The sequence below is a fragment of the Belonocnema kinseyi genome, chromosome 7, assembly GCF_010883055.1.
Source record: "Belonocnema kinseyi isolate 2016_QV_RU_SX_M_011 chromosome 7, B_treatae_v1, whole genome shotgun sequence".
Taxonomy (NCBI): Eukaryota; Metazoa; Arthropoda; class Insecta; order Hymenoptera; family Cynipidae; genus Belonocnema; species Belonocnema kinseyi.
The window spans coordinates 55805123-55829583 of NC_046663.1; the positions used below are offsets into that span (position 1 = coordinate 55805123).

The following is a 24461-nucleotide window of genomic DNA, read 5'->3' on the forward strand; positions in this document are numbered from 1 at the left end:
AGTTGTTTGTTTTCCGTAAAATTAAATTGCACTATATTTGCATCGGTAAACATTAACCTCTGCCCAAAGATTTTTATATTAACATGGTGGTTTTAATGGAAAAAGCTCGTTTTTCGATTAATTAATTGTCATTATCCCAGAAAATAATATCTTTTTAAAATTCACAGGGCGAAAGTTCTTTAAACAAATGAAAACTGCTTGAATAATTACCAAATATATTTGACGAAAATTATTTTTGTGAGATTCATCAAATGTATCATTTATATAAAATAATAATAACTTTTGGCAATTTACGGGGAAAAACGTTTTAAACAAATAATAATTATCAAAAAAAAAAATAAAATTAGTAATAAAATACTTAGAAGATTATGAAATATAGACTACAAATATTGAAAAAAATTCAGTCTTTAGCATAAACTTGATATTAAACCGGGTTTTTTGGCATTTTCCGGAAACAATACAAGGGGATTGGGAATGCCAAAATTAAAGTTTATTGGGCAGTAATTATTCCTTAAGCGTTCCTTAAAAGGTAACTAAACTTTAATTTACAAAAGGTTAAAAAAAATTCTTCCGCTTAATTTTATTGTAAAAAAAATTTCTTCGGTAAAAAAACTGAAAAGGCACCCCAAAAAAGGTACAAGCAAATTTCAGATTTGAGACAAACTGTTTATCAGGTTGAAATTATTAAAATTTACTATTTGAAGTCGATCTCATCCTGAAATTAATTTCATTTCTCATCGGAAACTTTCACGTCTGCTTTTCTCAAAAATTTTAAACAATCCCTTACATTTATTTGCCGATATCTGAGGTACGTAAAAAATGATAAATCGTAATTTTTTCATAATTTCTTTGACTGCATCCTCCTTGATTCATTCAAAATTAAATTTATGACTCAAATTTTCAAATTTAAGACAGAAACCAACTTCAAAAAATGAAAAGCTAATCATATTTCGAACATGAATGATTGTCAGATTTTCCAGACATATCGCTACACTACTTTCTTTAAATTAAATTATTGAAAATTTATTATTTGTCAAATTTTAAGACATTTTCAAATATAAGTTATTTTACTTTAAAACATTGTGATAAATACATAAAATTTGTTTGTAAATATGTGGTCTGGTTATATTTTAACAATATATATTATCTTCGATTTTGTGTGAGAAAAAAATATAAATCTGAAATGCATTAAGTACAATGGTCCGAAAAAATTTGTAGTTTTAGAATCAACATTGGAAAGAATTTTTTTATTTATCCAAATAAGCACCCATCGTGTTTGCCTTTATTTAATTAACTTCTAATATTTTATTTCTGTTTAATTGTTAACCCTCAAGCGCTAGAACCCCGAAATTTTTCGTTCCTCCTAGAACGGGTCCAGCAGACCCGAGGAAACTTCAAACTGAAATATCTCCGATTTTCATATACTTATGTGGATCCATGTATATATTTTTTAATTGTGGCCCAGTGTCTAGCAAAAATGAACATTGTAAAAATAGACATGAAAAATAATTTCGTATGATGAATATTTTTCAAAAAAATGAGAAAACTTTATGGAAAAAACAAGCTCCTGAACAAAAGGTTTAGGTCTCTTGGACCCGTTCTTGCACTGAAGGGTAATATGCATACGCAGTTGGAAAATTAAAAAGGGGATCAAACTATCCATAAAAAATGAAGATGAGGGACTGTTTAGAAAAATACAGTTGTTAAATTACTTTAAAAATTGTTCAATATCTCTTGCTCCTCTTATCAACAGGAAATCGAATTGCCCCATTTTGTAATTAAACCACATTAATTAAATAATAATCAGAGAGCGGACGAGAGTAGCCTGAAGTAGCGCACGGAGCGTAGACTCGGCTCCCTCGTTGCGGAGAACTGTCGCATGGGGGGAAGTGGTGGCAGTGTCGCGCGAACATTTGAATGTCTGTGGCTGTGATGAACAGACAGCACTGAGAAGAATGAAAAGAAAATAGAGCGACAAACGATTCGTTGTCATCAATGTAGAAAGAGGGTAATGCTGAACCTGGAAATCGGGAAATAACAGTGAATTTATTTTTTTACCGGGAATTTTACAAATTTTTAGAAAATAAATCTGTACAACTTTGATTTCAACCGTGTGTTAAATAATTAGCTAAATTGTTATATTTTTCAATTATGAAATTACTCAGTTTAGAATGTGTAATTCGAAAGTCTTTCACTTTAAAAATGTTCTATTTAAATTTCTAAGCGTACATTTTTATTTGAAGAATTTTAAAAAAGCAGTTTTAAAGACTTAAAAAATTTAAACTATGAAATGTTTGAAATAGATGTTTTAGAATGAAAAAACAACATTTTTAGTCGATTTAATGTGAATATAAATTAATTAATAATTTTTAAATTGAACTGTATTTCAAATATTAAAAAGTAAATAATGCTTGATTTTATAAGACGATTTGGAATCATTTCATAATTTTAGAATTTCCAGATTTATACTCTAAAAATTAAACAGTTTAAATTTGAAAGTCTTATTAGTTGGAAAAATGTAAAAACCTGATTGAAACTTTATAAAATATTTTTAATTTTTAAATAACTTAAAAATAATATATTCGTTATGTATAAATAATAATTTAACACCTACTGTCCTTAGAACAAATTCGAGTAAGTTCACTTCTTAAATTAAAAGTTATTTTATTTTTATTTTAAATACTTTGAAAATACTTAAGACACTTTAAAATTTCATTTCAAAATCTTGAAAAATCTGAATTTTGTTTTACGTTTTTCAAATTTTAAATTATTTTTGAAACTTTTTAAGAACTTCTAAATTTCTTTCAAAATGATTCGCATTTTTCCTAAATCTTTTTAAAAAATTAGGCTAAATTAAAAAAAATTACTTAAAATTTTCCACATTCATTTTTCATAGTTTCGTAGATCTTTCTAAATCTTTTTAAACATTCTATTAAATTAATTTTTTGAAATAAAATCATTAAAAATTTTCCTACGAATCTTAAGGAAATGTGTTTTATTCTTTTAAAGCCCTTCATAAGTCTTAAAACAAATTACATTTTTTAAATAGTGTAATTAAAATTTTGACGTTCAAAGTTTAGTTTTTTGTTTAGTTTTGTGTTTTTGATTTGTAATTACGGATTTTAAATGAACAGTCAGATATTTCTAACTATTAAATAATTGTTATTTTTCTTAATTAACAAATTTCAAATTGAATGAGTTAAAAATGGAATATTCTAAACTGAAACAATACTTGAAATTTAATTAATGCCTTTAATTACGAATATAATATTTCAAAATTAAAAATAGTTTATAAAGTTTCAATCGAGTGTTTACATTTATCTAACTAATAAGACTTTAAAATTTAAACAGATTAATTTTTAAAGTTTAAATCTGTAAATTCGAAAATTATGAACTGATTCCGAAACATCTTGTAAAACCAATTATTATTTACTTTTTAATACTTAAAGTACAGTTCAATTTAAAAATTATGAATTAATTTATATTCACATTTTATCGATTAAAAATGTTGTTGGTTTAAATCCTAAACCGTCCATTTCAAACATTTCTAATGTTAAATTTTTTAAGTCTTTAAAACTGAATTTTAAAATTCTTTAAATAAAAATGCACGCTTAAAAATTAAAATAGAACATTTTTAACGTGAAAGATTTTCGAATTACGGATTCTAAACCGAATGATATTATAATTGAAAAATATAACAATTTAGCAAATTATTTAACACACGGTTGAAATAAAAGTTGTACAGATTTATTTTCTAAAAATTTGTAAAATTCCCGGTAAAAAAATAAATTCGCTGTTATTTCCCGATTTCCAGATCCAGCGATCACCCTCTTTTTGCACTGATGACAACTTATCATTTGTTGCTCTATTTTCTTTTCATTCTTCTCAGTGCTGTCTGCTCATCACAGCCACAGACATTCAAATGTTCGCGCGACTCTCCCACCACTTCCCCCCATGTGACGGTTCTCCGCAACGAGGGAGCCGAGGCTATGCTCCGTGCGCAACTTCAGACTACGCTCGTGCGCTCTCTGCTAATAATGTTGGTATTACTTATTTTTTCAGCCGTCAATAAACTGAAATTACCTGACATAGCGGCAGAAACATTTCCCCTATGGAGTCGTCCCGTGAAAACCGATCATAATCAAAAACATGAAGGTGCAGAACTCTGCTCTGCAACTTTTGAATAGGGAAACCTGTAAAAAAGAGATTTTATCATTATTTTGTGAAACTAAATTAAAAACAATGCTTTTTCATTATACTTTAAAAGAAGGAGAAGCGTTAATATTATTTCATTCACCAATTCGAACGAAAAAAGATATACGGGCAAGGATGGCAAAGGAAATTTTGTTTTGCAGTAATAGTATATGGAAGTTTCAGTTTACGCTATGGAGGTAGATTAAAATTGAATTTTAATTTATTTAGGGGTTTTCAGACAATTTTTATTAGAAATTTTATGGGAATAAATCCTAGGGTATTGCAAGGCAGACTGCAAATCTCAACGGGTAGAGGTTTTTTTCTTAAACACTCATGAAGAATCGAAATTTAAACTGCAGATGAAGACCATGTGTTTGATTAATAGTTACAAGTTAAATAATAAATATAAATGACATCTGCTGAATTTTTAGTATTTAAGGCCATGTGACGAGTGGGTCACGTGACCAGATTTCTATCTTACCGACATTTTTTTATTTCCCTACTTATTTTAACACTAAGTGCCACATCGAGTTGAAAATTTGGCATTCTAAATAAGAATCACTAAAAGGGTGGGTCTGGTCCTAACTTTTAATAATTATGAAAAAATCAACTACCTTTTTGAGAAATAGCATATATCTAAACTTAACCAAAGGCATAAAAGCCTCATTGAACTTAGTTTAGTGTTTACCCTCTATTTTAGACAAAAACTCTTTCTATGCCGACTTAGGATCACTTTCCCCTAATAATTAGTAATTATTAATAAAATATACAGTTTTTCTTATAAAAAAAGTTTTTTTTACTTTATTTACACATTCATAACTGACATATGAGATTTTATGAGTTTCATGAAAATTGATCAATTTAAACTGTAAAATAAATATACTTTTTCAAAGCTCGTTACATACAATTTTTTTTTAAGTTTCAATTTCTCGAGTAAACAATTTCTCGCGTTTTTTCAGAATAACAAAATTTAATAATTTAATAATGTAATAATTTAATAATATTGTATAATATATTTAAATAAACTATATTAATAATTTAAATTATTGAATTATAAAGAGGAATTTTGAAACTAAATTCCAGTACAAAGTTTGAGTGGATACATGAAAAAGAACGCAATTGGCAACTGGTCCAAATGGCTCGGGTGCATTGGACCCAGTTAGACCACTAAGTTATTTTTAAGAGGTGTGACCACTACGGGTTAAACAAGTTTTAAAAAATTTACTTATTTAGCTTTTGTATGAATTGAAAATTATTCTTTTCTAAGTAAGTAATTTTTTTCATCTGAAGAATAAAAATTTAAAAAAAAAGACTGCCATCGAAAAAGATTGTTTATTCTGATATATAATTCCTAGTGAAAAATTCACCTACTAAACTGTCCCTTTTATTGATTATATTGAAATGAAACCCGTGGCAATATTTAATTCATTGCATTCATGAAATATTTTTTTGCGATTATTTCTTTTTTGTGCCTGCAAATTTTTTTCTCAGTTTATCTATTTATATCAATATCAATAAATTGGGATAAGCAGATACCTATAAAATAACAAATTTCATTTTTTAAAGTAAACATTTCAAAATTAATGCCTCTACAATTTTTTTCAGCAAGTAAACAAAAAAATAAAAAATTTAGAATTATAGGGACCTTGCTTTATATTTTTATATTAATATTAATTGGCAAAATAATATTTCTTTCGAGCTGTATCTCGCGTATAGCATTGCTAGCGTGCATTATTAAGTGACTATTTTTTTTAATTTAAAGGAATTTTAAAAAATCGATTAAAATTATAAGAATTACAGGTGAATTTGTATTTTTTCAGGAAAAATTCATAAGATTTCAAAACGATTAAAGTTACATAAATTTAATAGAATTCAAATGAAATGAAAATTTTTTAATAACTCATAAAATTTCACCGATTTCAAATAAAATTGTAGTGCATTTAGTCAGATTTAAAGGAAAGGAGGAGAATTTGATGAAATAAGCGAATTAACATAAATTTAAAAAAAATGATTGAATTAAGTGGAATTGAATGATTTTAGAGGAATTTAAGTGCAATCTTAAAATTGAATAAATCGTGTATGAAATCCTTCCAATTCTTCCGGAATTCGAGCAATTTTTTATATATCTTTCAATCTTTTAAAATAATTTTAAATATTTCGAATAATTTAAAACCCCTTCAAATTATTGAAATCAACAAAAAAATTTAGAATATTTTTAAATTTCCTAAAATATTTCAAATCCTTTGAAATCTTGTTCAATCTTTTAAAACTCGTTAAAGTTCTTTAAAATGCTTTGTAATCTTTAAGATATTCAAAAATATTTTTAATCTTTCGAAACATAATTCATTTACTTACATTAATTAAAAATTGAAAGATTCTTTTTAAATACACTTAAATACTTGAAATTATTTGAAATATGTTTTAATCTCTTGACATTTTTGGAAATTCTTTGAAATTCCTTGGATATTAAAATAACAGCCTAAAACTTTGCAAATACTTTACAATTTTCTGAAACCCTTAATCATTCAAAAACATTAAAAATCGATTGAAATTCGTTGAGATTTTTTAAAGATAATTCTTTGGATACTAAAAAAATACACCAAAATTTTGAAAATTCTATGAAATCGCTTGAAATTATTGAGATCAATTGATTTTTAAGTTTTATGAAAATTCCTTTGAATTTTTTGAAGTGCCCTAAAATTCACCGAAATCCCTTAAAATTATTGAATTCAATAAAAAATTTCTTGAAATCTTTAAAAATATCATAAAATCTTTAAAAATCGTTGGAAACGTCGTGAAGTCTTTAAAAATCTTTGAAATCCTACAAAATTCTTCAATTTCTTTAAATGCATTCTTCGAAATCCACTTGAATATTAAAAAATCCCGTGAAATCATATAAAATCTGACGATATTTACTAGAAACCTCGAAAATTTTATTAAGATACCTTAAGCGGTTTTAAAATCCCTAAAAATCATTGAATTCCTCAGAATTCTTATAAAACTCTTGAAATCATTGAAAATATCGCAAAACCTTATAGATCCTATAGAATCGTTCCATATATTTTGAAATTCAGGAAATTCTTCAAAACCTCAAGAAAACTTTTTTAATCACTGACATTCATAAAAAACTTGGAAATTAGTTTAAACATTTGTTAATTTCTAGAAATTTTTTTTTTATTATTTCAAATACCCTAAAATATTTCAAACCCCTTAATATCTTTTAAAGTCTTTACAAATTCCGCAGAGTTTAAAAAAATACCATAAAATCTTTAAAATCTTTTGGATTTAATTCAAATTATTGACTATTATTACTACTATTACTTTAAAAAGTGACTAGAGTGACTATACTTTACTGTAAAATGTATCAATAATCTAAAATAATTAGAATGAAATGTTCAAAAAAAATTGAAATTAATAATCTAATCAAATATTTGCAAATAAGAACTAAACGGATCTGCATTTATTACCTAGAATTAACCAACTGTCCCTGAAAGAGTAAGAGAAGGACAAAAAACTACTTATCTATCGATAATAAATACCAAATTAATAAACAAGAATAAAGAGCTAAACTTATCACCTTATGGCAACCTTCTGATCGAAAAACGAGTACGTGACTTTCGAGGATTGTCCGTTCGTACGTGAGTTGAAAACCTTTAGATTCATACGTGCACGGGAAAAATAGCTAGTTAGCCTGAATATCTAAAATGTCAGGCTGACTTTATTTCAACGTTAACGACAGGACAGCCCTCCAGATAATGATAGCGTACAACCCTTGAAGTGTCAAAATAGGTTAGTTATACGAGTAGGTTGACTATTCCAGAGTGTCAAGAAGTGTAAAAGCATTTTTTTATTTTTCAAGAGCATGTTGCCTTAAACGTGATTGCGTATGCACAAACACTTGGACAAATGTATTACTTTGAGCGCGAAAGGCTGAGAAAACGGCGTCTTTGCACAGCGAAATTGAAACATTTTTAATACTGGAAAACGACAATCCCAGAGGGTCGATATAAACAGACTACAAAACTATCGCCTGCCTATAAAGAAAAAATTATAGACGGTACTTGGTATTATCTGGAAGATCAAACTGATCATTTTAATATTGACACTTCAAGTTTGACTACCCCCTTTTTTGCCTTTCAAAGAAGCTCCTTCCTGTATAAACCTTAGACCCCTGGTGGCTATCTTTTGTTGCAAGGAGTACTACGTCCTTATATTCGATAATCAACAAAAAAGTAAACTACAAAGTGAATAAAGTCCCTTCGGCTGTGGCTAGGTACGGTCGTCGTACAAGTCTTTCCGATTAATGTTGGCATTGTTATACGTTCATGTAAAGAACTTCAAAGTACTAAATTCGATTTCTGATACGGTTCCTGTATCCCTCTGTCAGTGAAAGGAATAAACATTCTTTGTTAGCATCCCTTAAATTCTATTTGAACTAACTCTCCAAAAGGATCTTGTCGTTATTCTACAAATATAGAAACGCAAACGACAACCCTTACAAGTTCTTTTACCCTTCCAAGACAGAAAGGTAGTGTAAGATATTAATTTAAATTTGTTAAATTAAATTTTTTATTTCATAGCTCCATTTAGTTTGTAAAGACGTTAAGAAATTCTGTTAATCTTTGAGGATAATATAGATTCCTTGAAAAATTTAACTGGTAACACCTGGCATGATAATGCGTGTATTTCTGAGAAAGGATCCTTCTTATCGATCTCTCTAGTAGCTTAATGGGAAAGCACCCGACTAGCAGTTGGAAGTTCTGTGGTTTGTTTTCCAGAGGAGCCTTGAGGAGATATTTTCTCAGGAAAAATTTAATTTAAAAAATTTTTAAATCGTATCTTCATCTAGTCTGTAAAGACGTTAAGAAATTATGTTAAGCTCTAATGATAATACAGATTCCTTGAAAAATTTAACTTTACTGTGACTCTTTCTCTTATTCGTGTGCTCTAATAAACATTTATTATTGGAATCTTTGCTCTTTGTCTTAAATTCACATTTAATACTATTCCCATAGAATTGACAAGTGACAATGATCCCACATTAAATAATTAGTCAGGCCTCACCAACCTGAAGTAATCAGCCCATTAACCTCCCTTATCTATCACATTATCAAGCTACCCTCGCCTTTGCTCAGAACGTGACACGCCTAGAGCGCGCATCTCTCGGTTCTCGCGCTTCGATATTTATTTTTTTCACTTGGAATATTTGAATTGAACTTTAATAAATATGTCTCTTTTATATCCTAGTTGTTCTATGCATATTCATATTCTTAATTTTCTATTCAATTAGATATGCAGGGTAACAGTTTTCATAAAAGAAAAAAATTCGTGGTCATTTCCCGGGTTTTTCCCGGATCGCAAGAATTTTTCACGGTCAATGAAATTTGAAAATTCGAATTACTCTAAAGCTAAACATCTTATTATCTATAATAAAAAAAACTACAAACCAAAGCACTGAAAGTCGAACTCTTGAATTTTAGACTTTAAAGATTAAAGTTTAAAAGTGTTTTAATTCAAATTTTGAATTAAAATGCGCAAAATTTCGAATTTTTAACTTCTATAAATTACGTGGAGTTCAAAGATAACAAATGAATTTTTTTCTTATCTTGAACAATTCTTTAATTTGAAGTTAAATTATTTTCATCATAAATAGTTTGAATATCCTTGAAAAGCTTCTAGATTTGATTTCAAAATCTTGAGAAATCTAGAAGTTGTTTTAAGCTTTTTCAAACTTCAAATTATTTTTCAATTTTTTTACGAACTTCTGAATATATATGAAAATAAATCAAATTTCTCTTACATTTTTTTTAGAAAATTCTACAACTTGAAGAAAAAATTCCTTAAAATATTCTGAAATATTCTCTTAAAACAATTTTTCAAAATGAACAATCATTTTCAATTTTCCCAGGAATCTTAAGAAAGTGTTTCTATTATTTTGAAGCCTGAAATTTATTTTAATTAAGGCTATGGCTATTTGCACCGAAATTTCAGTACGAAAAGCCGAATTTGGTCTGTACACATACAAATTAAAATTTTCTTCAAGAGAATAATTAAAACATTAATATTAAAAGTTTAAAATCTTTTCGAAATATAAATGATTCAAGACATTCTATGTAAAACGATTCAGTTTCACAACGATTCTTATTTTAGACTGAAACAATATTGCAAATTTAATGAAAGCCTTTAATTACAAAATATATTATTTTAATTTTAGAAGCGTTTTGCCGAACCAATTATTATTGTTTACTTTTTAATACCTAAATCACCGATCCATTTAAAAAAATTTATTTATTTATATTTGCAGTTAAAAAATATAAATCTTTTTGTGAAAATATTTTACTTCTAATGCTTTTACTTTTTACTCATTTAAGTCTTAAAGACTGCATTTTAAAAACTTTAAATTAAAGACGTACGTTTAAAAACATAAATTGAAAATGACCATTTTTTAATATGAAAGACTTTTGAATTACGCATTGTGAACTAAATGATATAATTAAAAAGGTTATTCAAATAATTACTTTAAAAACCTGTTAAAATCAAAACCGGGAAATGACAGCGAATTTATTCTTTCAACGGGAATTTTACAAATCTTTAGAATAAAAATCTGTTCAAGATCGATTTCAACAGTTTTTTAAATAATTGGTTGAAATTTTATTCTTTACAACGATGCTATTATTCAATTTAAAATGCGTGATTCGAAAATATTTTACTTTTATGATTTTTTATTTTAGAATGCTATTTTTAGTTCAAAGAATTTTAAAATACAGTCTTGAAGAATTACAAAATTAAAAGCGTTTGAAGTTGAAAATTTTGTGTAATAGACATTTTAATTTTATTAACTGTAATTATAAATCAATTTTTTTAAGGAATCTGTACTTTAAGTACTAAAAAGTGAACAATAATTGATTGGACAAAACGATTTTAAATTTGTTCAAAATTGAAGAATTTGTAGATTTTAAAGTTAAAAATTGAACTGTTTCATTTCGGAAGTTTTAATCATTAAAAAAATGTACACGTTCCATTAAAACTTTATAAACTATTTTTTAAAAGTCTACCTTTAAAATATTCAATTTTCAACTGATTATATTTTAAATTATTTAATTAAGAAAAAAATATATTATTTGATATTCGGGGATATTTTACTATTCATTTTAGACGAATAAATTGACACCAGATATTTAAAAGTAAACAATTTGAATCTGAATTGTTTGACATAAAAAGCCTTGAATCATTAAAACTTTAAAAAGCTTTTAAACTTTGAACGTTAAAATTGTTATTTTTCTTAAATGTTTAATTTGTAAATAAAATTGTTAAATTTTAATGCGTAAATGACAATTGAACACCTATTATTTGTAAGAAAAATTTGAGTAATTTTAATATAAATTTTAAAGTTTTGAAAAAATTCAGAATTAATGTAAAACTTGACAAAATTCGACTATCCGTATCAAAATGTCGGTGCAAATAGCCGCAGCCTAATTAAAAAAAAATATAGAGATTTTTTCAGATTGAAAACAAAAAATTTAAAACCTTTTCAAGAATTGTGAAAGGCTTCAAAACAATCAATTTTTAAAAATATTTCTAGATAAATTTAAAATGATTTTTCCTTTTGCATAATTATTTTGAGAGAATATTTAAAAAGATTTTTTTTAAATTTCCAAAATTGTCAAAAAAGAATCTGGAAGACTTTAAGGAAATTTATTAAATTTTTCAGAATTTTCTAGAAATTGTAGAAAACATTCGATTTAATTTAAAAGTTATTTAGAAGTTCTAAAATAATGCCAAAAATAATTTTAAAATAACCTCTTAATTGCTCAAGACTTTTGAATAAAAATTTAACAGATTTTTAAGAATGTTTGATCTATTTATAATAAAAATAATTTAACTTCTAATTTAAGAAGTGCTCTGTTAGAAAAATTGTACATTTTAAAATTTTAACGCTTTTAGCTTAGAATTGCTGAAAATAATATAATTTTGTAAATTTTGAAGTTCATTGACTGATTTTTTAATTGAGAGCATTGAAAATGATCATGTGGATTTATATTTTATTACTCCAAATGGCAAAATGTTTAGCTTTAGAATTAATTTTTTTATGAATTTTACTGACCGTGAAATATGTCTGCAACCGGAAAAATACAGGAAATATATTTCTTCAATTAAAACGATCATCTTAAAATTACTCAAAGCTCCATAGGTTTTGAGGTACCCGTTTTCATCATCAAACGAGCGATAAACAAAACCGAAATGATTTAAAACTTTTTACGTATTTGTCCAAGTCTGGCTTCAACTTTGAATTTTTAACTTATTCATAGTGCTCTTGATGCATAAACCAAAAATACGGGCCCTAACAAAAAATGGTAATGAAAAACTTGTTGATATTTTAAAAAGCTAATATGCTTCTTTAAAACTTTTTCCACGTATTCGTCGTCCTTTGCCGTAAAAGTGGAATATTCCCTTATTTTCACATTTTCCCTGACCTTCAGTCAACCAAAAATTTGCATGAACCCAATTATATAATTTAAATTTTGACATTTATTTTACACACTTTCTTTCCTTTCTTTGAAATTAAATTCTCTTGGATGGAAGGGAAATCCTTTTATAGGGAAACCATTGGGAGTCAATAAATACGGAACTAAAAGGACATAAACTGTAAGGAATTGTAAAATCGAATAAGATCGAATAAAATATATTACCTTCGAAATAAAAGGTTTCATTCCACCTCGGATTTAAAGTCCGCCTTTTAATCTTCGTTTCAAGACGATGTTTTTTATCTGGTAGGAGAGTTACCCTCACGTAAGGATCAGACGTTCCGGACAGATCCTTGGCCGGTAGATCTTTACCCTGAAAGCAGAATAATTACATTTACTCTTTTTTAACAATAAGGGAAAACGCATTGATGAAACTCAGCTTGAAAGTAAAAAAAATTGATGCAGTGAAAAAATAAACAGGAGGGAACTTAAAAACATTAAAAAATAAATGTTCACGCATATGGATAAAAGAAAGTTGACATAATTTCCCTAGAATATTACAATGCATAATAATATAATAATACAATCATAATAATATAATATGCACACTGGAACTTGGAATTAAGGCGTCAGAAGTTATGCGCTTCCGAGAATTGTTGCCGAGGCGGTTTCGTACATTGCGTAATATTAGGAAATGTTTCACACGCCACTGACTGTTTACGTTGTGACTGTCTGGATTTACGCCAAAGCCACTGCGAGCAATGTCATAATTTTAATTGGAAAACCTGTCATCATTCCAAGTTCCAGTGTATAATAAAGTTTATTTCCTCGTTAACAATTATAATTTAACAGATATAATTACTTTTTGAATGTCCCGAGTTTTTATATCATCCAGTTAAAAATCAGTTTTTCAATATATCTATTAATTAAAAGTTTGAATTCCTTATTTAAATTGTTTAATAATTGTAGGTTATTAAATAAAGTTCAAGGCATGCAAATTTAATTTCATCACAAGCCTCTTTATTTGACAAAAGCAACCGAAGATATAAAAAGCGGCGTGTTGAAACGCAGATTTGAAATATGGTCAGGAGTAGAATGTGAATCACATGGTAAACAAGGAGTAGGTCTGATTTTGAATGAAAGAGCAAAGCAGCATCTCGGAGACCATGGTTTCGTGTCTTCCAGACTGCTGTGGGCTAGAATGAAAGTAGGAATCAGAAGACTATTTATCATAGCATGCTATGCGCCGGTTGATAGTGATCCTAGAGAAGTAAAAGACGCCTTCTGGGACACTTTAAATAACACAATAAACATTTGCGAACATGGGGAAAGAATAATTCTACTAGGAGACATGAACAGTTGGGTGGGCATCCAAAATCAGGATACAGAAAGAGTATTAGGTAATTTTGCGGATCCAAGAACAAACTATAACGGAGATAAATTAGTTGGTCTATGCTTAGAAAGGGGTCTGTTTATTACAAATTCTTGGTTTAGGCATAAAATGATCCACATGTACACCTGATCTAAAGGAAATAGCCGCAGTATAATTGACTTTGTTGTTGCGGATGAAAGACTAAGAGAGTTAGTCAAAGATACAAGAGTCATGAGGGGTCCTGAACGCAATACTGATCATTACCTTCTGATCTCAAAAATTAACTTAGGTCGGGAATGTAGAAAAAAGAGAACCAAGAAAGCAAAACAAACGCGAATCAAAATTGAGAACTTACAAAAACCGGATGTGCGAATAGATTTCCAAAGTAAGATAATCGAAAGCATAGATAGGGCAACATGGGAGAACCGTATAAAAAACAAAGATATAGAGGGCGCCTGGACAATGTTACGGGATATCCTTGTTAGATGTACGATCGAAGTATGTGGTACCGCAGTTGTATGAAGAATGTCTGGTGATGCGTGGTGGAATGATGAAATTCAAGCTGCCCAAAAAGAAAAAAGAGAAGCGTACAAGAGAACTTTGAACATCGCAGGTCTTAGCAATGAGGAAAGAAATAGACGTAGAAATGATTATAGACGCGAAAACAGGATACTTAAGCGATTAGTTAAAGAAAGTAAAGATACAATTAGAGCAGAAGAAGAGACAAAAATACAAAACGACTTTGAAGGAAGCAGGAAACTACTTTATAAAAAGATGAAAGGAAACAAAAGTATAGACATTGTCCACAGGAGAAATAGTAGGGGGGAAATATTATATGATGCAGACGGAATACTAGAGGCTTTCAGAGACTATTTTAGGTGACAATTCGGAGATGAAACTATAGGACACCACAACTGCAATGTTGAACACGATGCGATGGAAAACTCAATTGAAAAAGTCTGTGTCACTGGGTTAGGGATATAATGAAGAACTTGAAAAACGGTAAGGCTGCCGATGTAGACGGTATTAACGCTGAAATGCTTAAACACGGTGGCGCGTGCATTCCACATAGACTGCGAATTCATAAATTTATGTTTCGAGATGGGAGACGTCCCAGACGATTGGAAAAAAGCGATTATCGTACCAATATACAAGAGAAAGAGAGATAAAAACGAGTGCAATAATTACAGAGGCATTAGCTTATTAAGCACCGTAAGTAAAATATATTCAAAAATACTTATTCGTAGGATAATGAAAATAACAGAAGAAAATACTTCGGCAGTCCATAGTGGGTTTATGTCAGGAAGGTCATGTACGGATCAAATATTTATCTTATGGCAAAGTACAAAAAAAGTTTGAGAGTAGGAAAAAAAGTTTTCTGTGCGTTTGTTGACCTAGAAAAAGATTTTGACAAGGTAGATAGAAGTAAACTTTGGGAAGTCCTGAAAGAGTATGGAGTCGATGGATGGATCCTATAAGCTATAAAAACAATATATACAGATAGCAAAGCGAGTGTAAGAGTGAATGGGAAGCTGAGTGACTGTTTCGATATTATTCAAGGAGGTAGATAAGGATGCGTTATGTCTTCTTGGTTATTTATATTATTTATGGACAAGTGTTTAAGAATAGCTCTCTTCGACGAAGAGGGTGTGGATCTTGAAACAGTAAGGGTACGTGGGTTAGCGTTCGCAGATGATAAGGTTGTTATGGCAGAGTCTATCGAAGACCTACAAAGAATGTTGAATAAACTAGATGCAAGCATGAAGAGCATGGGCCTCAAAATTAACGCAAATAAAACAAGAATTATGGTTGTCGAAGGAAAGAGTGAGAAAACACTATGCAATATTTTATTAAATGATGAGAGAATTGAACAAGTTGATAAGTTCGTATACCTTGGTAGCTTATTTACTAGGGACGGAAAGATAGATGAGGAATTAGATAGACGAATGAATAAAGGTAAGAAGGTTATTGGTAGAGCAGGTCCCTTTATCAGAAGTAAAAATATATCAAATAAAACTAAAATGGCAATACATAATTCTATATTTGTACCGACTGTACGATACAGTAGCGAAACATGGACTTATGAAGAAAAAGATAAGAGTAAAATTAACGCAATTGACATGAGATTCATGCGCATAATATGCGGGAAAACTCTGATGGACAAAGTAAGTAATGAGATAATTCTAAAATAATGTGGTGCAGAAGAGACGCTAGTAGACACATGGGAAGGAAATCGGTTAACATGGTTCGGACATGTTGAGAGAATGCCAAATGAACGACTAACAAAACAAGTGTATCAAGGTAAAGTAAATGGCAGCGTGCCCAGAGGTAGACCTCGGAAAGAATGATTAGAATGTGTGAATGTGACCCTAGTTAGAAGAGACATAAGAAGTCACAGAAACACGAGAGCCTGCATGAAAAAATGCATGGACATAAAAGAAGCTAGAGAAGTATGCCAGGACAGAAAAGTATGGCGAAAATTGTTAATAAAAAGAGTGTCAATTGAGTGAAGGGCGCCTGAAACAACAGACCTTGGAAACTAATGGAGCCAAGTCGGGAACCTCACATAACGACTTTGTGAGGATCTTAAGTTGGGGTGATTGCTAGAAAGATTGATCAGCAACCTGGGTCGGTGCAGTGTTGCGGAACGAACGTGTTATTTACTTAAATAGCACGAGAATTCTGGATCAATCTGAAAAATCTCTATCCCTTCCACACACTACTCCTTTCCCCTACCGAGTGAACCACGCCTACCCCGAAAGGGAAATGGCTTAATGGTGTAATAATAATAATAATAATAAACCGATTTGGAAGACTAAAAATATTCTTCAAAATTTTAAGATTGAAGAAAAAATATGAGATTTTTTTATCAAAAGAAATTTGGTTTCAAACCAAAACCAACGCTTTTGAACAAAAGAGTTGATTTTTTAAGACAAACGGGTGAATTGTTGAATAAAAAAAAGTTACTTTTCATGCAAAAAGTTAGACTTTGTGCCAAAATAGTAAAATTTTGAAAAGCACATGAATTTTCAACCAAGTGGTTGAATTTTGATAGTGGCAAAATTAATTTTCAACAAAAAAGTGATTTTTCTACCGTCTTATGACAAAAAAGGCGAACTTTCAGCAAAAGTAGTTCAACTTTAAATCGCATAATTAAATTTTTAAACAGAAAAGATGAACCCTTTAAATAAATTTGTTATCAAAGAAGATGAATTAGAAAAACAAAACTTTTCAGCAAAAGAGTTAAATTTTTAGCAAAACTATATTTTTTATTTTTCAAAGAACTAGTTGAAATTTGTACCAAAGTATTTTATTCTTGACAAAAATAAATGAATTTTTAACCAAAATAGACGAATACCCAACGAAAAATATGATAGTTGATATGATTCTAACAAAAAAAAACAAGATTCTATTTCGAATCAAACTCATTTGAATTTAACAAAAAATCCTCAATCAAATCAGATTCATTTTGTGCCATAATAATTAAATTTTAAACAACAGCAAGATAGACTTTTTCACCAAAAGAGATTTGAAACATAGTTAAATTCAACCAAAATAGACGAATTATCAACAAAATAGTTGTATCGTCAACCAAATCAGATGAATTTTCTACCAAAATAGATCCATTTTTAAAAACCAGAAAATGAGATATTTCATCAAAAGATACAAATTTTGAAACGAAAAACCCGAATTTCGAACCAACAAAGAGAAAAAGGTCTACTGAATTTTGAAAGTTTTAAGCCAAAACTACGAATTTTCCACAAAACAAATGAATTTTTCACATGAGAATATGAATTTTGGACAAAAAAGTTACTTTGCAACTAAATAGTTGAACTTTTTTTTAAAGCAGCTCAATTTTTAACACGAGAAATTAGTTTTTAACCAATTAATTCAATTTTTAAAAAGAATTGATGAATTCTTAAGTAAAGATGTGAGTTGATATTGTTTCAACCAAAACATATTTTTATTTGGAACTAATGATAGTTCAATTAAAAAAACAACGAATAGAAAAAAGCTGAATCCTTAGCCATAAGGGATTACAAGGAATCTGAATTATCATAGAAGATCGTAAAAACCGATCAGTGAGATATTTTTCATCATCTGTAGAAATAGAAATTAACACTATCGATTTAAGTTAACTCCTGAAATAACAAACAGAAGTTCTTAACGTCTTTCCATACTAGATTAAGCTATTAATTTGTGTTAAATATTTTTAAAAATTTCTGAAAAAAGATCTTCTCCTTTCGCTCTGCTGAGAATCGAACCACAGGTCCGATAACAGAAATTCTTAACTTACAATTTTTTTAATTAAATCTTTTTCTGAAAAAGATCTATCGTTCCCTCTAATAGCTTAGTGGTAAAAGCACCCGGACAGTAATCGGAAGACCTCTGGTTCGATTCCCAGCGAAGGAAAAGGATATCTTTTTTCAGAAAAAAATGTAATTTCAAAAGAGATTAATTTCGAATCCCTAACGGACTCATAAGCCTCTCTTAATAGGAAATGTACAAAACACAAAGTAACTTAAAAGGAACTAAAATCAAAGCTCCAAGTTACTGCAAAAGTCGTAACTGAGTTACGATACAAGTTGGATTTTAAAACATTGACAAAGTTACCCTGAAATATTTTTTATTATTTTAAAACCTTGTAGGTTTATATTTCTGAAATCCGTCAAAAATAATGAATCTCTTCAAAATGCATGTAAATCTTTTAAAATACTTAAAAATCTTCCCAGTTCTTTGAAATCTTTTAGAAGCCTTTCAAACTTTGTAAAACACTGGAAAGTTTCTCGAATAACTTAAAAACACCTTAAGATTCTTTGATATTTTAAATCCTTTAAAATCTTTTGAAATTGGTTGAAACATTTTAAAGCTGTTAAAAATTGCGTAGAATTTTCATAGTAAACTAAAATATTCGGAATCCTTCGAAATCCCTTAAAATGACTTAAATATATTCAAAATTCCATGCAATCTTTTTAAATATCCTAAAACTTTCCAGGTCCCATAACATTTTTTCTTAGAAAATTCTTCTTTTTCTTAGAAATTTGATCTTCTTCGATTAAAAATGCAACGTCTTTTAAATGTATCTGTATTGTTTGTGGATACAACTATTTTGTGGAGAATTCGACTTTTTTTGTTGAATTTAACCATTTACGATGTACAATTTATTTCGTTTGCAGTTTGAATATCAAATATAATATTTGATATGGAAAATTGATCTTCTTTGATTAAATTCAACCGTTTTTGATAGTAAAGTAAAATATTTTTTCAACTGCCATTTCAACCATTATATTTTTTGTTAAGAATTGATTTTTTTTAATTGAAAATCTAACTAACTGGTTCAAAGTTAAACTTCTTTTTTCAAACTTAATTCTTCTTTTGTTAAAGATCCATTTTTTATATTGAAGTTTGTTGATGAAATTTTTTTTTTTTAATTTATCTGTTTTGTTCAAATTCAGATTTTTGGCAAGGAAAATTCCTTTTTTTGAATTAAGAATTCATATTTGGTTGAAATGCCAAATATTTTGTGGAATATACAATATATGTTGGCAAATTATACTATTTGAAGGAAATTTTATATTTGTCACATCGTACGTCCACAAAAAATTTGAAAAACGTTGACAGGCAGGCAATGATGATTTAAATTCAATTTAATTAATTTTTTAATTGAAATTTTCTTCTAAATATTTATGTGTATTCATATTCATAGTAGTTATTGTTTTTAAATAGACCCGCGCTTTTTGGTACATGCGCAGTTAAAAAAGTTGCTTACAGCGCCCGCATCGATACAAGGTCGAGACAGTGAGTAAACGTCACTTGACAAAAATAACCTGACGGCTCGCGGTAGAGGTAGCGAACCCTCCAGCCTTGAATTTCTCGAATATTTACATTTCCTGGCCCTGGAAGTAGGCAAGACTTAACTATATTATGTTTGTAGGGGTTGAAAAAGTATTAAAAATTGCGTGACGTACAGTTGTTGAACGGCTTTACTTATTACATGTTTCAAAGTGCAAGCGTGGTGAATTAAAAATCGATAGAATTGTAAAATTCGTGAAGCAAATGAGAAGTTATGGCCACACGAGAAGAATCTATCCCTTTGTTTACGAGAACAATGGTCAGAGTTAGGTATATTTTGCCCTCAAAATTTCTGGTCAATGCTGAAATAAAGTTTCTTCCTGTCCGTCGATATCACGCCCCAGTTCTCGAAACTCCGACTTTAACCGTATCGCTACACATTTCTAAACACCTTAAGTGAATAATAGTATATCTGCTAGCCATAAAGAATGTTACATCGACTTGCTCACTTCTATCTAACGAATTCCAAAATAAAACAAAAAATCAGGAATTGTTCCGACCAAAGCAATAAAAAGATTATTCAGATTCTTTGAGTTCTTGTTCTCGAAACTTTTACGAATACAAATATTTTCAAACCGAGAATAGACTCGTTTCAAGTTATTTTATTCAGCGATGTATAATTTATGGGATTGCGAAATGTATATATGAGAAATGCTTCTGAGTTCAGATTCTGTAAAACTGTGATATGAAATATGAAATCAAATATGAATCGACCAAACATGTGAAATCGGGCGATCTAAAATCAATATTGTCATATAATTGTTTGGGGCTCAAATACACTAGACTTTCGATTTAAGTACTTTCGACTCATGCGTTCCAAGAATTGACGCCGGTGGATGAGAGGATCCGCGGAGCCGAAAGGGAAGGTCGCCCGTGATCAGTCACCCAAGAGAATAAAGAAGTATAGCAATAACGTGCAGTACCCCAACGGCCTAGCTGTCATTGCGTCACTTCGCGCAACATTGCGACACGATCCTGACTGTTTACGTTTTCGATTCAAGCCAAGGTCAGAACTAAACCCGTTCTTAAATCTAAAGTCTAGGGTATATTATTTTCCTGTGTAAAATATGAGATCCTTTTTTTTATGATTACCGAAAATTTCTTTTAGAACTTAGGGCTGCTTGAATATTAAGGCGCATGAAATAATAAAAAATTTCTTTTTTAAGTTGTATCTTAAAAACAAATTAACATAATTTAATTTTCTTCACGATGGCTTATAGTGAAATATACAGTACTTTAAATTCCCTAAAGAAACTGAAATATTTACGAGAATGGCGTCATTAAAAAACAACTAAAAAGTGGATTTTTGTTAAAAAGCATTTCAACGAATATTGTACCAAACGACAATACACACATAGAAATTTGAAACATGGAAAAAACATTTTTCATTGCATCAGGAAGGTTTACCGGTAAAAAATTTTATATCTCCCCATCAGTTTTTCGATATTTATGTAAAATAAAAATTCAGAAAAGAGGATGTGAATTGATGTGACTAAAAAGGTTTGTTCTAGAAAAATATTTCACTCTCAATTGTTGAAAGCTGCACATATCTGCGCACATTGTTTTTTCTCTGCATGATACCTTTATTCCAGACAAATAATGCATTCTTCAAAAAAATTATGAAAGATAAAAAATTCATAAAAAAACAACCGTCTGCTTCAGAAACTAAAATGGTTGGAAAAAACTGCTTTTTTAAAACTCCTGGTTTTTGAATTCTTCGAAATGATATAAATAGAAAGTAAAAACATATACTTAGTATTTAAAGCACTTAAGAAATTATAAAACGACTAAATGCAAACTAAAAATATAGTATTAGAAAATAATTTCAATTAGTAACTAAAAATAAAAAATTTAAGAAACTACCCGGTTTGATGAATTATGAAAAATAAAATTATGTTCTTCGGAATTAAAAAATAACCAAATATTAAAAAAAAACTAAATTAGTTAAAATAATAAGTAATTAAAAGTTTCAAAATCTTTTCGTCTTTGTGTTCTACATAATTATATAAAAACAGATTTTTTAGAAGTCTCTTATAATAATAAAACCTAAAAGATTGATAAATAACTAAAAAATATATAAAAAATAAAATAAATTAAATATTTTATGAGATTAATTAAATATCTTGAAAATCTCAATTATTACTACCAAATTTGAACAATTCAAAAAACACCCAGTCTTCCTGTCCTTCACAACTATTGAGTACTCTAACATTACGTCATACTCGGCCGGTAACGTCGAAATCTATAAGGCCATACCACTTGGTGGACTGCAAAGCATTTATTACATAGGAGTTTTGACTAAAATTAATTTTTGTAGACGAAAGTAAGTGAAAAATCGTGATATGGCTTTGCTTCTCCGACAGAAAAGACATTTCTTCAATTATTGTTAGCAATTAGGAAGTGTAAGATTTGGGCAATCCTTCAAGAAAAAATATAATGTGCCGTGATTGAGGTTAAGTTGCATTGTTGGAATAGTTGGCGGTCAACATTTTTGAATTTCGGTAGTTCGTTAAAGTGTGTTTTTCAAAGATGTAAAGTGATTATTTTTGCCCTCAGAGAAAAAAAAATTATCAAAGACAATGATCCTTCTTAGAAATCCAATAAGACTTCTTGAAAATCCTTAAACTTCTCCAACTTTCTTTAAATCTCTGCAAATTCTTTGCAATCATTTTAATTCTATCGAAGTATCTCCAAATTGACTAAAATTAATATTAATCACGTAAAATCTTTCAAATATTCTTAAATTCCTTTAAATCTCTTGACAATCCTTAAAATCTGCGAATTTTTGTAAATAACTTAAAATCTTTTCAAGTAACTTTTAAATTACTTGCTTAACATTCTTTAAAGTTACTAAAACTTATGGAAATATTTTTAAAACCTCTGAAAATAAACTTTGAAAACCCGTCAAGTCCCTAGTTATTCCTTAAAATCACTTGAATTCTTAGAAATCCTGTAAGATTTCTTGATTATCCTTAAACTCTTTTGATTTTTTAAAAATTCCTTTAACTTGTTTACGATCATTTAAAATCTTTCGAAGCTTCTCGAAATTGACTTAAATTAATTCAAATCTCTTAAAATCCTTTAAATTTACTTATATGCCTTTAAATCTCTTTAAAATCCCTAAAATCTTTGAATTTTTTCAAATTCATTAAAATCTTTTTAACTAACTTTTCAAAAACTCACTTGAAATTCTTTATGACCATTAAATCTGTCTCAAAATCCTACAAAATAACTTGTAAATCCTTCAAACTTTTTAAATTATTTTTAAATCCGTTAAAAAGAAACTTGAAGATTTCGCCAAGTCCCTAGTAATTCCTTGAAATCACTTGAATTCTTAGAAATCTCGTAACGTTTCTTAAAAATCCTTAAAGTCCTCCGAATTTTTTTGAACTTCCTTAAATTTCTTTGAAATAATTTAAAATATTGTTAAATTGACTAAAGTTAATTCAAATCTTTTAAATCCAAAACCTTTAAATTTTCTCAGGCTCCTTAAAATATCTTGAAAATCCTTAAATCAATCAACTGATTGAAACACCTTGAAATCTCCTAAGATTCATTACATCTGTTTTAATAACGATTTAATAACTCGCTTGACTTTATTTAAAATCAATAAAACTGTCGTAAAATCTTATAAAATAACTTAAGTTCTTAGAAATCTTTAAAGTCCTACAATTTTTTTGAACTCCCTTCAACTTCTTTGAAATCATTTAAAAATTTTCAAAATTGACTAAAATTAATTAAAATCTCTTAAAATCCTTAAATTTTTTAGACCCCCTAAAATCTCTTCAAAATCCTTAAATCATTGCATTTTTAAATCACTTGAAGTCTTAAGATTTATTTGAATCTTTTTAAATAACTTTCTACATAGATTTAAAACCTTTAAAATCACTAAAACTGTCTTAAAATCTTTAAAAATTTCTTTTATATCTTGAAACGTTTTTGAATTATATTTAAATTCTTTAGAAGAAAAGCTTGAAGTTTTTTTTAATTCTTTAACTCCTCCGAATATTTTTGAAATTCCTTCAGCTTCTTTGAAATCATTTAAAATTTTCGAAATTGAGTACAGTTAATTAAAATCCTTTGAATTTTCTTTCCGTAAAATATTTTTAAAAAATTAGCTCCCTAGATACCTGTTTAAATTCATTAAAAACTTTTACATCAACTTTCAATAACTCGCTTGACATTCTTTAAAATCACCTAAGCTGCCTTAAAATCTGAGAAGATCTCTTGAAATCCTTAAACCTTGGTGAATTTTTTAAAAAATCTGATAATTCCTTCAAAATCGTTCAATTTTTCTGCATTCTTTTAAAATCCTTTAAAATTTTGTGAAACCGTTAAAAACCTCTTGAGAAATCCTATGATCAATTAAGGTCTTTTAAAATCCTTTAAAGTCTATTTGATATATCTTTATTTGATATGAAACTACTTAAAATTACCTATTATCGAAAAGTATTATGACACAAGTCGCCGTCAATTGAGGTTACCAGGTGTATACATATGAAACCGGTATTTTTTCAAGAAAAAAACACATTTATTTCAAGAGAATGATAACAAATATTTTATTCAAAGTATGCGCC

General features: G+C 28.6%; 1 protein-coding gene across 1 annotated transcript in view; it reads right to left on the reverse strand.

Moving 5' to 3' along the window:
* The window catches only part of LOC117177185 (synaptotagmin-7), an 858402-nt gene that overhangs the window by 30750 nt on the left and 803191 nt on the right, over positions 1–24461 (reverse strand). Inside the window, exons 7-8 of the mRNA XM_033367709.1 lie at positions 12885–13032; positions 4084–4193 (exon numbers count right to left, since the gene is read on the reverse strand). Of these exons, the coding sequence (XP_033223600.1) occupies positions 4084–4193; positions 12885–13032 (258 nt within the window). The remainder of the gene's footprint in view (positions 1–4083; positions 4194–12884; positions 13033–24461) is intronic.